At 38.9% G+C, this 16,624-nt stretch overlaps 1 protein-coding gene across 1 annotated transcript in view; it reads right to left on the bottom strand.

Annotated features, from left to right (window-relative positions):
- LOC150091994 (uncharacterized) overlaps positions 1-16,624 on the bottom strand; it is a 105,084-nt gene that overhangs the window by 69,512 nt on the left and 18,948 nt on the right. The window contains exon 4 of the mRNA XM_090370740.1: positions 7,835-7,942. Within this exon, the coding sequence (XP_090226866.1) occupies positions 7,835-7,942 (108 nt within the window). The remainder of the gene's footprint in view (positions 1-7,834; positions 7,943-16,624) is intronic.

Below are 16,624 nucleotides of genomic sequence, written 5' to 3'. Positions count from 1 at the left end.
GAGTGCTGTTTCTTCTTTTCTCGACCTTCGACTGCTAGAAATCCAGTTTTTAATATTTGACTTTATTTGGTATAATTTGTTTGCAGTTTGCTGATTCCAGGTTTCTTGCCATTGCAACTGGCAAATACGCCATATCGCAAGCTTGTAATCGGAATACGGGACTGATATATCCTCTCCGATCTGTAGTATGGCTTCTTTGGCTGACTTGTCTGCTGCTTCGTTTCCCGCAATCCCTGAATGTCCTGTGATCCAGCAGAAAAAAAGTATCCTGTTCATTTCTGGCGCAGTCAGTTAGTATTTGCTGTATGTGCCAAAGGATTGGGTGTTTGGATGTTTTGCATGGATTGTAAGGAACTCAAGGAATCTGTATATATTACACTTCTTGTAAAATGCTTATCTTGTACATGAGTTAAGGCTATTTTTATTGCGTATAATTCTGCTGTACATAAACTGCACTCTTTCGGTAGCTGTTGTGTTAAAGTTATATCTGGGAATACAGCTGCTGCTCCCACTAAAGTGTCTGTTTTTGAACCATCTGTGTATATTGGAATATAGTCAGGAAATTGAATTCTGTGCTCTGCATGTAACTGTTGGAAGATTGTTGAAGGTATCGCTTTTTTATTCCATTTCTGAAAAGAGAAGTCGCATATCGGGATATGCGAATCCCATGGTGGAGGAGTGTGAACTTGCATGTGTGCTATTTTGTCTATATTAAGGTTATGTACTGCCAAAAAGTCTTGCATTCTAATTCCCAGGAGTCGGTTTGCTTGTTGGCGGTTCTGATATATGTTTCTGCATCATGGATCAAAGAGGGCCTCCCAAGTAGGGTGTCCATGCATAGATTTTATTTTAAATGTATAATACAATGCGAGTTGCTGTCGCCTAAGAGTTAAAGGTAATTCGTTGGCTTCAGCATAGAGACTATATATGGGAGAGGTACGATAAGCGCCAGTAGCTATACGCAGTGCATTGTGATGAACTGGATCCAGCCATTTCAGAGCTGTTTTCCGTGCTGAATCGTACACTGGGGCTCCATAGTCCAATTTTGATCTAATTAGTGCTTTGTATAGGTTTAGTAAGGAATATCTGTCTGCTCCCCATGCTGTTGACGAAAGGATTTTAAGTATTCATGTGTTTTGTACAGCTTTTACGCAGCTCTCGAATATGCTCCACGAATGTGAGTTTCTTATCTAAGATTAGTCCGAGAAATTTTGCCTTCGGCTGCGTTGGTATATTTTTGCCTTCTAATTTTAGTTCAGGATCAGGATGGAGATTTCTTTTGTGACAAAAATGTACACATATTGTTTTTTGTGTTGACAGTCTGAAACCGTTATCTAGTGCCCACTTACTTATATTGTTGATTGCGCATTGCAATTGTCTCTCGATAGTTCTCATGTTCTCTGCCTGTCTAGAGATACTAAAGTCATCAACGTAAAGTGTATGTGAAACTGAAGGAGGGAGTTGATTTGTGATCGAATTAATCTTTATGGCAAACAATGGGGCACTCAAGAATGAGCCCTGTGGAACGCCTTCTTCTTGTTGGTAGATTTTAGAGAAAGAAGTTTGTACTTTGACTTGGAAGGTTCTGTTCATAAGGAAGTTCTGGATAAACACAGGGAGATTGCCTCTGAGTCCAGCATGGTGCATATCTCGCAGGATCCCATATCTCCAAGTGGTATCGTAAGCTTTTTCGATGTCAAAAAATACTGTAACCATATGTTGTGATCTGATAAATGCTAATGTTGATAATTTCTAATGTTGGCTTCTATCCTGACTAGGTGGTCCAGAGTAGATCTATGATGTCTAAAACCACATTGCATGTTTGTGTAGATGTTATTTTCCTCTAGATACCAAATCAGTCTTTGTTTATCATTTTTTCTAATAATTTTCCTAAACAGCTGGTGAGGGCTATTGGTCGATAGTTGCAAGGATTTGTCAGGTTTCGGGAAAGCTAGTACTATTGCATGGCACCATGTGTTTGGAAATACATTTTCTTGGAATATTCTGTTATACAGTTTCAATAAATTTTCTAATTCAGTCTTGTTAAGGTGCTTGATCATGTCATAATGTATATCGTCTGGGACTACTGCACTTGGCCTGGCTGTGAACAAAACTTCATGTAGTTCGTTTATTGTGAATGGTTGATTGTAGGGTTCATTACCTTTTGATTTAAATTTAATCTTATGCTTTTCTGCTTTTTCTTTTTGGATCAGAAATTCCGGATAGTATGAATCTTTCACTGATACTTTTGCGAAGGTCTCGCCTAATGTGTTTGCAATAACAGTAGGCTCAGTCAAACTAATTCCATTGCAGATCAGTATTGGTGATGGCCTATTTCTATATTTACCTGTCATTTTTCTTATTTTATTCCAGACTATATGTGCATTTGTTTTTTTGTTTATTGTAGATGGGAATTTGATCCATGTTGCTTTTCGACTCTGCTTCCTAGTAAATTGCGCTATGGCACGCATTCTTTTGAACTGAATCAGATTTTCTGTTGTGGGATACCTGCAAAAACGGTTCCATGCCCTATTCTGTTGTTTTCTTGTTTCCGTGTAGTCATCATTCCACCATGTTTTCGGATGGTTTGGAAAACGTGATGAAGTCTTAGGGATTGTTAGCTTGCCTGCGTTTTGTATGGTTTCTGTGACATGTGCTAGTGCAACAACTACTGTTTCCTGCTCAATGATATTGGTGTTGAAAACTGCTTTCCTCCTGAATGCTTCCCAATTAGCTTTTTCTATTTTCCAGCGAGGAGTCCTGCTGGTATGATATGGATATTCACTGACCAGTGTGGAAATTACTGGATAATGATCACTCCAAGAGGATCCTCAAAAACTTCCCAATTAAATGCTGTGTAAAGTGTAGGGATACATATGGTAAGATCTATAGCTGTGGTGGTCCGAGTTGGAAAATGGAAGTAAGTGTGGTTACCCCTGTTAAGAAGTAAGAGGTTATGATTATCTAGCAGTTGTTCAATGATGCGTCCTCTTTTGTTGTAGTCGGAGCATCCCCACAAAGGGTTATGTCCATTCATATCTCCCATCAGACAAATTGGTGTTGGTAGTTGTTGTAGTAATGCGTCTAGGTCTTCATAAGAGACATCATCTCCTGGTGGAATGTATAATGAACATATGGTTAATAGGGACCTTGCTATTGTATGAATTGCTACCGCTTCTAATGGGCTATTTAAATGCCCCTGTATTCTGTCATTTACTAATATAGCAACTCCTCCATGTGTTATACTTTGAGTTATTCGGTCTCTTCTGTACATTGAGTAGTTCCTGATATTCGGGGTATCTTGTTGTTTGAGGTATATTTCCTGGAGACATATACAGATTGGTGTGTAATGGGTGATCAGATATTGTACGTCGTCAAAATTAGTACGTAATCCACGACAGTTCCACTGGATAATTTTATCCATTATTTATATTTGCTCAGCCCCTCGAGCTGTTTTCGTTGGGTGGCTGTCTTTTGTTTTTCTGTCCTTACTCTTTATCTCTTTTGAGAAATACCGGTTTTCCGGTATCCATATCTTCTTCTAATTCTTCAGCATGGATTTCCAACGTATCGTCATCATCTTTCCTGTTTTCTCAAATTCCATAAATTCTGAGTTAGGTTCGTGATTTTGTGGTATGCCGTTACTCTTACACTGTTGCAAGGTTGGAGAATCTGAGGGGATTGAATCGGTGTGTTTACTGTTTTCTCGTGCTTATCTTGTTGCTTTGCTTGGAGTAAGTGTTTGACTTGTGGAGAAAATGATTCATTTGGAGGAACTGAGATTTCAGTTTGACATTCCACTGATTTAAATTTAGTTGCTACTTGTGCGTACGTTGGTCTATTGGTTATGGTTGGCTGAACCATTTTTCTTGCTTCTTGGTATGTAATATTGTGGTCTGTTTTGTATTTCTGTATTTTTTTTTCTTTTTTCCATCTATCACATGCTCTGGAGTATGCAGGATGTTCTCCTTTACAATTTGGACACTTTGGGGCTGTGGCTGGGAAGTCATCAATCTGATGTTCTTTGGATCCACATTTAGCGCATGTCGGTGTGTTTCTACATGTTGTTTGTGAGTGTCCAAATTGTTGACACTTGAAACAGTGCAAGGGATTTGGAATATATGCTTTTACTTGGCAGTTCAAATATCCTCCTTTTACAGTGCATGGGATTTTTGGTGTGTTAAATGTCAGGATTAAGGTTTTGGTAGGTATTACATTTCCATCTCTCCGAATAGAAATCCATCTTACATTTGTCACTCCTTGATTTTGGAGTTCTCTGCTGATTTCCTCTTCAGTAACGTGTAAGAGATCCCATTCGGAGATTACTCCCCGCGAAGAGTTTAAGGTGTTACGGGGGATGACCACTACTGGTATACCTCCAAAGTTTGATACATTCAGTAGCTTTTCTGAATGTCTAGTACTGGACGTTTCAACTAATAAATCCCCAGATCGGAGTCGCCTGACCGCTTTTGGTGTTCCGGCTAGTCCTTCCAAGACTTTTTGGATGAAAAATGGGGATTTCTTTCCTAATGTCTCCTCTCCGGTGGAGTGGATGATTAGGAACAAAGGAGTCGGTGATGGTTTGGAGCCATCTGTTCTTTGCCTTTTTGCGGTATTTTCTGGTTCTTCATCAAGCCGATTTGGTGGGATCTTTTCTGAAGTCCCTTGGGAAGTAGTGACTTTACTACTCATGATTTGCTCTTTTAGCCCTGGGACCTTTAGTACTTTCCAACTCCCAGCCCCGCCACGAGGAGGCAAGAGCGGTGCCACCAAGTGACTTACTTATGAAGTACTAAAACTTACTTATGAAGTACTAAAAAATTAAGATCGCTATAAATATAATAAACTAAGTATAATTGAGAAGCGCACTCTAGAATCACTTGATCACTTGGAAAACGCTTGGCACTCGGGGTCTCCCCTTTGTGGATTGGGGATATATTTGCACATCTCCAGTCAGTGGGAACCTCCCCTGAGTCCAAGGATGCTCTCATAATTGTGTTAAGGGTTTGCTTAGTTGCTTTGCCACCTCCTTTAATATAACTGGATAGATCCCATCCACTCCAGGTGCTTTTCTTATGTTTAACTTCAACAATTTCTCCTCCACTTTGCTCTCAGTTATTACAAAATCATTAAGTACCCTGCTACAATTTGATAACCTTCTGCCATTTTCAAACCTTAATAATTCCTCATGTGTGAATGTAGATGCAAAATACTCATTCAGTTTGTTTGCTATCTGAGCAGGATCATCAACAGTCGAACCATCAATGTCAAGTGGACCAATCATATTCATCCCTTTCCTTTTAGAGTTTATATAAGTAAAGAAATCCTTGCTGTTTTTCTTAGCATCTTTTGCCAAGGATTTCTCGTAATCTGCCTTCGCCTGCCTAACCTCCTTTGTGACCTGATTACAGACTAGCTTATATCTGCCATAGGCTTCTGAGTCGCTTGATAATTTATATGCATCCCATGCATTTTTCTTCTCTGTCACAAGTCTCATTAGTTCATTTAGGCCTAAACCTTTGATAAAACCTTTTATCATCACAATTAGTTCTCTCACACAAAAGCAGTGATTTCTTCCTGTAATCTGTAAAAATCAACAAAACTTAACTAATATCATGAATCTCATTTGCTAAAGGCATGAACTCAGTACAAGAAGGAACACACAAACTTGAGTGCAGAGTGTCTAGAAAATTGGCAAAATTTTTTATTTAAACTATCATTACTAGTAATAATTTGTTTTTCAGTAGAATTAATCTCAAGAATTTTCAGTTTTTTTATATTAGTTTTTTTTTTGATACCCAATGGCTTAATCAAAAGGGATTTTTGTTGAATAGATAATCTATTGTGAAAGAATGTCAACACAACAGTTTTGTTCACATATCAAAATAAATGTATGACATTAGTGATGCTTAAATATTAATTTATATTTTGTTTTTCTATGAAGATAGCCACCATTGCTAATTACTTCAAGATAGGAATTCATACACTAAACTGTTTTTATTAATATATAATTTTATTAATGGGACATCATCTTAAAATTAAAAAAATATAAAAAAAAAACTTGAATTCATATTCACTATCATAGAAAAAAGGAACACTCACATACCACAATAATGCAGTACAGTCACTTCTTCTATAATGCGGTACATGTGTTCCTAAAAATCTCTGCATTATGGTATTTCACACATTAAAAACGACAGGGCCTATGGGAAAAATAGAGATAGGGGCAGAGAACTCAAAAAAAAATGCTCAGTCTGGAAAGTAAAACACTAAAAAAAAAAATTATAAACCCAATAAAATTGTTAACACAGGTTTAAATATCTTAAATTTCTAATAAATAAATAAATATTACAGTAAATATAGCACTTTTATTTTGGCAAGATACCTTGTATTGGTCAGAGACTGTACACTAAAGAACATAGTTTGGTGCCAGGTTTTGCGTTCACCTGGTATTACTTGCAGACAAAATCACACGAGCCAACACGAAAATCATGTTATACTTGCACTGTTCCCTAATATATCAGTCATATTAGAGCAAATTCGCGTTGTTAAATTGCACGTTATACCCAGAACTGACTGTATATTAATGCTACAATTAGGTTAACCATAACTGTAACATTAATTTGCTGCATTAATTAGTTTTGTGATATATTAGTTCCTTTTCTCTCTTTTCTCTATTAGTTCCTTTTCTCTACAATAGTCTTAATTTTGAAGGCATAACTGCAAGTGTCTTTATAGTAAAGCCTTAAATTCAACTGTAAACATCTGAATTTTATCATTAACATTATATTCAAGCGAATAGTAAATTCCAAAAAAGAATTACAATTTCTTTCAGCCTATTTGCAGGTCAAACTTGAGTGCATCTTGAGCTATCAAGTCACACTGAAAATAGGGTGAAAGATAATAACAGTTGTGAAAGTTTTGATAACAGAGATGATATAGGTAGCCCTCATTTTGATAACAGAGATGAAAGTTTTGATAACAGAGATGATAATACAGGTAGCCCTCATTTTGTGCTGGTCCAATTTGTGCCAATCATTAACCACAACGTCATTTTTATTTTTATTTATTTATTTTTGCAATTTTTTTATAAATTGAAAGTTTAAAATCGTCAGACAAAATTTATCGGCATCATACTGTGCTATGTATCGTGCACTATTCACATGATTTAGGACAATCTGAGCCAATTAGCAATTAGCGCATTCGTATCAAAGACAAGAAAGATTCCTGCCCTCAAAGTAACCACTTGGGGATGCAGGTAGTAAAGGTCCATGGGGTGAAGCATTCAGTTGGTTGTTGTTTACGCTATTTACACATGTTGGAAATTTATTATGCTAACATTTTTTTATTAATTCTCCTATTAATAAATCGTGTTATAAAGTTTTTTTTAATTTAATAGAATAAAGACACGCCATGTCTGGTAAAAGTAGTTAATTGAATCCTAGTGCAATATTCGGAGGATAGACTCTGATGAAAGCCGCCCTAATGTGTGTAGGGCTATGAATATGCCTCCATCGACTATTACTACAACTATGAAGAATGCTAATAAAATAAAACAATCAATGCAAAAGTAGGTAAAATTTTTGGTACCTGGAACCTAACCCTGTGATTTCCCATTGACTCCATTATATAAAGGGTTCCTTTGCACCGATTCCATTTGTTCCTGTCCCTGCAGGAACCTAACCCCGACAAAAATCAAGGGCTACCTGTAATAGAGGTGAAAGATTTGATAATAATAGAGTTGCTGTAGTGTGACTTTTGTCATACTGCAACAACTCTGTTATTACCAAAATAATTACAAAATTTCTTTCAAACAGCATTTGCTAAGACATACCTGAAGAATGGCTTTTTGTACACTGTAAACATGTAGACTACTTAAATGTGAAAATTCAGCTTTGACAGCATTTAAATTCCTTTCAGGAACCACAGTAAACCTACAGGTCTAAAAAATAATAAAACCAATTAGGTAAATAAACAGGTTTGATATACACAATTAAACATGCTTAAAGTGCAGTACTTTCTTTGTAAATTACTATTCATAACATTTAAAATTTTTAGGCAAGGTTAAAGATTTTCCCCAATCACCTAAATTAAACTGGTTTAATATCTATGGATTAAAAGTTTAAGCCAGTAGATAAAATCTCTCTTGAATTTCATGTTTTAGTATTAGTCATACAGTGCAAGGAAGTCTGGCTTTTGCTCCACTAGCCACATAAAATAAAATTAAAATTAAATAAATAATATAAAATAAAATAATAAATAAACCACCTATTTGACTCCCTCCTTTGAATCTCCCCAAACTATCATCTTCAACCATCCATGGAGGCAACATATTCCAATTCAATCTAATCTAAACCTCTTCCCTCATAATTTGAATTTATTGTCCATATTTCTGGAATTATGACAGTGAAAATTTCACCCTCTTTCATTTTAATTTCACCTTTCTGAACCTTATACACCTCAATCAAATCTCCTCTAAGGCATCTAGTTACTAAAATCTGCAATTCAATATTCAAAGTCTCTCCACATATGGATGTCTCTCTGCCAATCTCACCAGACACGCTGTCCATCTTTCAAGAAGCTGATGTCTTTCTTTAGATCCAGTCTACATATCTGAACATAGTATTCCAAATGCAGTCTTACAATTGCCTTATACAGAGGGATTATGACAACCCTGATGCACAATTCAACATTTAGTGAACCATTCTGTTGTGCAAAATTTGTTCCATGTTTGCTGTCAGACAATCAAATGGGCAGGAAAGCCATCGCAGGTAATTTATTCCAAAAAGCTATGCAGGATCCGAACTTCCTAAGTAAAGTGGTCACTGGGGATGAGAGTTGGGTGTTTGCCTACAACCCCAAGATCAAGGTGGAATCGTCTGAATGGCACACAAAAATGTCCCTGTGGTCCAAGAAGTCTCTTGCAACAAAATCTTGCACCAAAATCCAAAGTCATGCTTATTGTTTTTTTTCCAAAAATGAGGTCATAGTGCACCATGAATTTGTGACCAGGGGAGAGCAGCATTACTGCTGCTTACTATATTGGGATTCAGACGTATTTACACGAGAATGTGAGGCAAAGATGACCTCAAAAACGGAAGGATGGATGGACCCTACAACATGACAACGTGCCCAGTCACACATCAAAAAAAAAAATCACAGACATGCAGCAGCCTTCCTACCTCCCCACAACCTTGCACCATCTGACTTCTGGTTGTTCCCTAATCTGAAAATTCGATAACCCTAATCTTCAGGGTTATCGTTTCATTACAGTGAATAACATCAAAAAAAATTTCAAAGCGGACCTACATGTAATAAAAAAACACAATTTTAAAGAATGTTTCAAAGCTTGGAAAGACTGCTGGAGCAAGTGTGTGTGCATGCAGATGGAAGGAACTTTAAATGTGATTAGGACAGTTAGCCCAACCATTCACTCAATGAACTTTTATAGTAAAATTCTGGGAACTTTTTGAATGTACCTTGTATAGGATTGTTTTTGTTGTTATGGGGGTTCCAAATATCACTAGAGAAACAGCATAACCAAAATGAAATACAAGAAACAAAAAATAAATAAATTTGGTAACATATACATACATGTTGCATAACACTGCAGCAATTAATTTGAGAGCCTGGTATTGTATGTAGAAACCCTTTCACTATTCTTTACTCAAAGGTGTTTTGGTTAATTCACGAGATTTTTAAAGTATTTGTTTGGCAGAAGAGCACAAGCTAGATAGTAATGGCCCATCTCCTAATGGTGGGGACAGTAACTCAAAGCACTGGATAACACTATGTCATCCAGTGCTTTCCCCTGCTGAGAGGACAAGTATATTCACACATGAGGAGTTATTCAATGAGGAGAGTGCCAGAAGTTTATCAAACTCTAACAGGAAGCCAAGTGATTTTGTATTAACTGAGAGCAAAGTGGAGAAGAAATTGTTGAAGTTAAACATAAAAAAGGCACCTGGGATGGACGGGATCTATCCAGTTATATTAAAGGAGGCAGCAAAAGAAGTAAGCAAACCCTTAGCCATAATTATGAGAGCTTTCTTGGACTCATGGGAGGTCCCCATGGACTGGAGGTGTGCAAATGTATCACAAATTCACAAAGGGGGTTTAAAAGGTGACAAGTAACTATAGACCTGGGAAAATAATGGAATCACTAGCTATAAAGAAGCATTCCGGGATCATCTAGACAAGACTGTAGTAATAATTAAGACACAACATGGGTTTGTTAGAGGGAGGTCTTGTATGACCAATTTGATTGGATACTATGATGTGGTCACAAAGGATCTGAATGCCAAAAATAATTTTGATATCATATACTTGAATTTCAGGAAAGCTTTTGATACTGTTGCACATGGAAGACTGCTGTAACAAATTGGAGAAGTATGGCATTAAGAGCAAGTTATAATGGATAAAAGAATGGTTGAGTGGGAGATGACAGAGCGTGGTCAATCAGTGGACTCTGCTTTTAGTGGACAAATGTTATTAGTGGAGTTCCCCAGGGTTCGGTGTTGGCCCCATTGTTGTTTTGTATATTTATCACTGATATTGATGAAGGTATATCACGAAAATTTTATTTTTGTTTCTCAGAGCAAACTAAACTAGAATTACAATTAATAAGCTTTCGGCTGGGTGGCAGCCTTCTTAGATTGAATACATGAATGGCAATTGGAATAGAGATGTGTACTGCCAGGATGGTGCGTGAGGCGCGTGGTTAATTGTTTGTTGATGTTTGTGGCTGTGACATATGGTGGTGACGTGGCCAGCGTTTATCTATGGATAGAATTACTGCCTCTGTGATGGGGTTAACTTGGCAACCACTGTTCCTGTTCAAAGAGGCATCCGAGCATTTTATATTTAACGATTCCAACCAGGTGCGCTTTAGGTAATGGTGGGACCTGTCCACAACCACGACATCACGGTGTGGGTCGATGTCGTGGGGGGTTGTCCAGACATGCTCGGCGATAGCTAAGTGTTCTACATCTGCCAAACGGATCGCCCTTTTATGTTCTGAGAGACGTTTCTCGAGTCGACGTCAAGTCTCTCCAAAGTAGAAGCTGGTGCAGTCACGGCAAGAGATGTGATAGACCAAACCGCTCTGTAGAAGAGTGGGGACAGGTGTTTTTACGTTGGAGATAAGAGAACGCAGTTTCTTGCCTATGTGTGCTGGCCAATTTACCAACTTGCGGTCAGCACACACGCGGGGTCACCTCCTCTCCACTGCCCGAACCTTGCTAACTCGTGCCTGGACACACTCCAGCTCCGCAGATGAAAGACGCAAAGAGATCACCACAGTCAAAGTAGACCTTACGAGGTGTGGCTATCCCATCGACGTCCTTGACAGGTGTGATCTACAGGCACGCGACAACGTGACGCCAACAGCAACGCCAACAGTGATGAGTCATCCACGAGGGCATTTATCCCATACTACCCCAACCTGTCACAACAGATCGGTAGAATCCTAATAATCATATGGGATAAAGTGCATCCAACTCCCAGGCGAGAAACTGCGTTCTCTTATCTCCAACGTAAAAACACCCGTCCCCACTCTTCTACAGAGCGGTTTGGTCTATCGCATCTCTTGCTGTAACTGCACCAGCTGCTACTTTGGAGAGACTGGACGTCGACTCGAGAAACGTCTCTCAGAACATAAAAGGGCGATCCGTTTGGCAGATGTAGAACACTTAGCTATCGCCGAGCATGTCTGGACAACCCCCCACGACATCGACCCACACCGCGATGTCGTGGTTGTGGACAGGTCCCACCATTACCTAAAGCGCACCTGGTTGGAATCGTTAAATATAAAATGCTCGGATGCCTCTTTGAACAGACACAGTGGTTGCCAAGTTAACCCCATCACAGAGGCAGTAATTCTATCCATGACAAACGCTGGCCACGTCACCACCATATGTCACAGCCACAAACATCAACAAACAATTAACCACGCGCCTCACGCACCATCCTGGCAGTGCACATCTCTATTCCAACTGCCATTCATGTATTCAATCTGAAGAAGGCTGCCACCCAGCCGAAAGCTTATTAATTGTAATTCTAGTTTAGTTTGCTCTCAGAAACAAAAATAAAATTTTCGTAATGAATCCAGAGCACGTAGGCCTTTTTTACTATGAAGGTATATCATGTTTTAATGTCCAAGTTTGCAGATGATACAAAGGTTAGCAGGGTAGTTAACGAGAGTAAAGACAGTATGCTACTCCACTGGGTCTAGGATAAGTTGGGCAAATGGGCTGAGAAGTGGCAACTGAAGTTTAACATTGAAAAATGCAAAGTACTGCATATGGGTAGCAATAGTGAAAAAGATTTGGGGTAATTGTGCAGTCAAATATGAAGTTCGCTGAGAGTGCAGACGGGCTGCTAGGGCAGGTCATGGAGTCTTGTCAATGATATATAGGAATTTTGCTAGCAGGGACAGGGAGGTGATTATCCCATTATACAAGGCAATGGTCAGGCCACACCTAGAGTACTGTGTACAGGTCTGGAGGCCTCATTTTAGGAAGGATGTACAGTTGCTTTAGCGAGTACACAGAAGGGAAACAAGATTGGTGAGGGGAACGAAGGGGTCCTCCTACAAAGAAAGGCAGGCTTAATTTCTGCCAATTGCAGCGTCTGGAAACCTGCGAGGAAATCCGATTGAGGTGGATAATGCCTTGAATGGGTTGAGCAAGCTGAATGCTGATGGGATTCTTCCTCTTGATCAGATTAAGAATGTGAGTGAGCACAGTTTCAAATTGAGCAAAGACAGTTGTAGAATAGATGTGCGGAAATGTACCATTAGCTAGGGGGTAGTTGATTGGTGGAACAGACTTCCATCTTTTGTTGTGGAAATTGATAGCCTAAATAAATTTAAGGCTGAGTTGAACAGGTAATTGGAACAAATAGAGGGGTGAAATGGGAGGGGGTTTTTTTTGGCTGATGCTGCATAAGCTTGCTTTCTTGCATCGTATGCCTCTCCTAATGCTAATATATGTTCTAAGTGGCCAAGCTCTATGTTAGTTATCATTTGAGTTAGAACTAATCTATTTATCTTTATGAGACAACTTGTTTAATTTGCACTTTTGCAAAATTGCCTTTTCAAAATGTTTTTTACATTATTATAATGTTATATTTATTATGCAGATAGGATTTAGCATTAGTAGAGGCATACGACTCAAGAAGGCAAGCATATGCAGCATCAGCCGAAAAAAAAAAAAGGCTCCGATTTCACCCCTCTATTCGTTACAAATACCTGTCCAGCTCACCCTTAAATTTATTTAGGCTACCAACTTCCACAAAAATAGATGGAAGTCTGTTCCACCAATCAACTACCAGCTGGCTACAGGCAAACTTCCGCACATCTATCCTACAACTGTCTTTCTTCAATTTGAATTAATGTCCTCTCAGGTGATTATTCTCAACAAGAGGAAGAATCCCATCAGCATTGAGCATGATCAATCAGATCACCTCGCAGGTGCCTAGTCTCCAAACACTGTAATCTGCAAAACACTAAGCCTTTCTTCATTGTTGTTATTTGGTTTTTAGGAGCATTAGCAACTAAGGCCATTGCTCGGGGGATATGCGGTCATTCCCTGACCTTTCCGCATGCTCCGTAATTGGTGGTCACGGGCTCAAACCCTGGTCTAATCAAGAAGTGTGTGCTACGCACTGCCACTCCTGCCCACGTGGCTACAGAGGTGCCCCTTTCTTCGTAAGAACAACCCTTTGTTCCAATCACTAATTTTGTTGCCCTTCTCTGTACGTGTTCCAGCAGCTTCACATCCTTCTTAAAATGAGACCTCTAGACATGTGTACAGTACTCAAGGTGTGGCCTTACCATTGCCTTATAAAAGGCAATAATCACCTCCTTATCCCTGCTGGAAAAATTCCTGTATATCATTGACAAGACACCATGAGCTACTCTTGCTCAGAAAACTTCATATCTGCCTGCACAATTACCCCCAGTTCCTTTTTATTCTCTACCACTGTCGTATGTAGTACCACAGAGTTGATACTGCTTCCCATATGTTACTGCTTCGGGTTACTGCTTCCCATATGTTACTTTATATTTGTCAATGTTAAACTTCATTTGCCACCTCTCGGCCCATGTGCTCAACTTTTCTAAATCCTGTTGCAGCAGCGTACAGTCATTAGTGTCATTAACAACCCTGCCAACCTTACCTTCGTATCGTCTGCACACTTAGACATTAAGCCTGATATAAAATCATCAATATCATTTATAAAGACAGAAAACAACAATGGACCCAACACTGAATCCTGAGGGACTCCACTAATAACATTTGTCCATGATGAGCAGTGTCCATTGATTACCACTCTCTGTCTTCTCTCATTCAACCATCCCTTTATCCATAGCAGCAATTTGTCTCCAATGTCACACTGCTCCAATTTGTGCAGCAGTCTTCCATGTGCAACAGTATTAAAAGCCTTTCTAAGATCCAAATATATGATATCAAAGTTATTTCCAGCATCCATTTCCTTTGTGACCACATCATAGTATCCAATCAAATCAGTCAGGCAAGACTTCCCCTTAACAAAAACATGCTGAGTCTGAGCTATAACTGAAGTCATGTCTAAATGATCCTGCAGGGCTTCTTTAACCAGTTCCTCCATTAATTTCCCTGGAACAGAAGTTAAACTAACAGGTCTATAATTACTTGTGTCACCCTTTGATCCTCCTTTGTGAATTGCGGTCACATTTGCACATCTAAAGTCCATGAGTACCTCCCCTGAGTCCAAGGATGCTCTCATAATTATGGCTAAGGGTTTGCTTACTTCCTTTGCTGCCTCCTTTAATATAACTGGATAGATCCCATCCACCCCAGGTGCCTTTCTTATGTTTACCTTCAACAATTTCTCCTCCACTTTCCTCTCAGTTATTACAAAATCACTAGCTCACTGCCAGAGTTTAATTCACCTCTCGCATTCCCCTCCCTGAATAACTCCTCATGTGTGAATGTAGATGCAAAATACTCGTTTAATTTGTTAGCTACCTGAGCAGGATCATCAACAGTTGAACCATCGATATCCAGTGGACCAATTTGATTCATCCCCTTCCTTTGCTAAAGATTTCTCACAATCTGCCTTTGCCTGCCTAATATCCTTTGTGACTTGGTTACAGACCAGCTTATATCTATCATAGGCTTCTGTGTCACGTGTTAATTTATATGTATCCCATGCATTTTTCTTCTCTGCCATATGACTCATTAGTTCATCTGACATCCATTTAGGCCTAAACTCTGAACAATATTTCTTAATTGGTATGTAAAGCCTAGTAGCTTCCAAGATGAATTCTATGAATGATTCCCATTTTGAATTTGCTGTTGGTAACATCATCAGTTGGTCCCACCGTATATAATTTTAATACTGTCTCAGACCTCTGTTGTCGCCTTTACGAAAGCAAAAACCCTTCCCTTTATCCCTAATAGTAGTTACCTGTTTGAGTAAATCCCACTTGAACACACTGTGATCACTGCCATCTAGTGGTTCCTTTACCTGCAGATTCTTAATGCATGAAGAATCACTACTGATAATCAGATCAGGAGTATTACTCCCTTTAGTTGCCTCCCGAACATGCTGATGTAAAAAAAGCAATCATCCAATAAATCCACAAAAGCCTTGCTAGTGTGTGAGTGACCAAACCACAAATTCCAGTCAATATCCGGAAAATTAAAATCCCCCATTATAAGTCTATCTGATTTACTGGCCCACTCTCTTTCCCTGTACATTTTTTTTCATACTCATCAGATTCATTATGCCTAAAACACACTCCTACTCTCAATTTTGACTTCCCGGTACTTATGTCACACCAAACTGACCCACACTGCACTGTTCAGAGATGTCCACTGTCTGTACCTCCTTGGATTTTATGTGTTTCTTAACTAACAGCATAACCCCCTCCTTCCTATCCTGTCTATCCTTCCTGTACAAATTGTACTCCCCAAATTCCCGTTCTGCATTCCTTATATCTGTGTGACACCACGTCTCTGATATCCCAACAATATCTGCCTTTGATGTTTTCACCAACACTTTAAATTCATCAAATTGATTTACAAAACTCCTGGCATTGGTGTACACGCAAGTATACATGTACCTGTTCCTATTCTTAGCTACCCTAACACAACCAATATGTTTACTTGTACCGCAACGACTCCCAGCAGTCTCTGAAATCCCATGCACCTTGTATTCCAGGCTGCTGCTCATTCCAATAGAAGCAATGCAAGAATAACTTTCACCTCTGCCAGCTGTTACTTAATCTATTAGTCCATGTATCCCCCAATCTAGCAGTTTTACGACCCACCTAACATTGCCTCGATAGCATTAGCAAATATTCTTGCATCCTTTCTATTTAAGTGTATCTCATCCCTGTAGAAGCTGTCTCTCCTGTTAACAAGCACAGACAAGGCTGAAAAAAATTCTCCTTTGACCCAGGAGGCACCCTGGATTCAAGTCAATTTGTGATGTATATGCATACTAATCAGCATCTTTCTTACTTTATTTAAGCGCCAGTCTCAAACTCTTTTCTAGAGAGTAGAATATAACCAAAAACTTGTTTGCGCATCTGAATTATTTAAGCTCCAGAGCCCCAACTTCATACATAATTTTATAT

Source organism: Mastigoproctus giganteus, chromosome 1 (assembly GCF_048544385.1).
Source record: "Mastigoproctus giganteus isolate SK-2022 chromosome 1, ASM4854438v1, whole genome shotgun sequence".
Classification (NCBI taxonomy): Eukaryota; Metazoa; Arthropoda; class Arachnida; order Uropygi; family Thelyphonidae; genus Mastigoproctus; species Mastigoproctus giganteus.
This window is presented reverse-complemented; position numbering and strand designations above follow the sequence as displayed.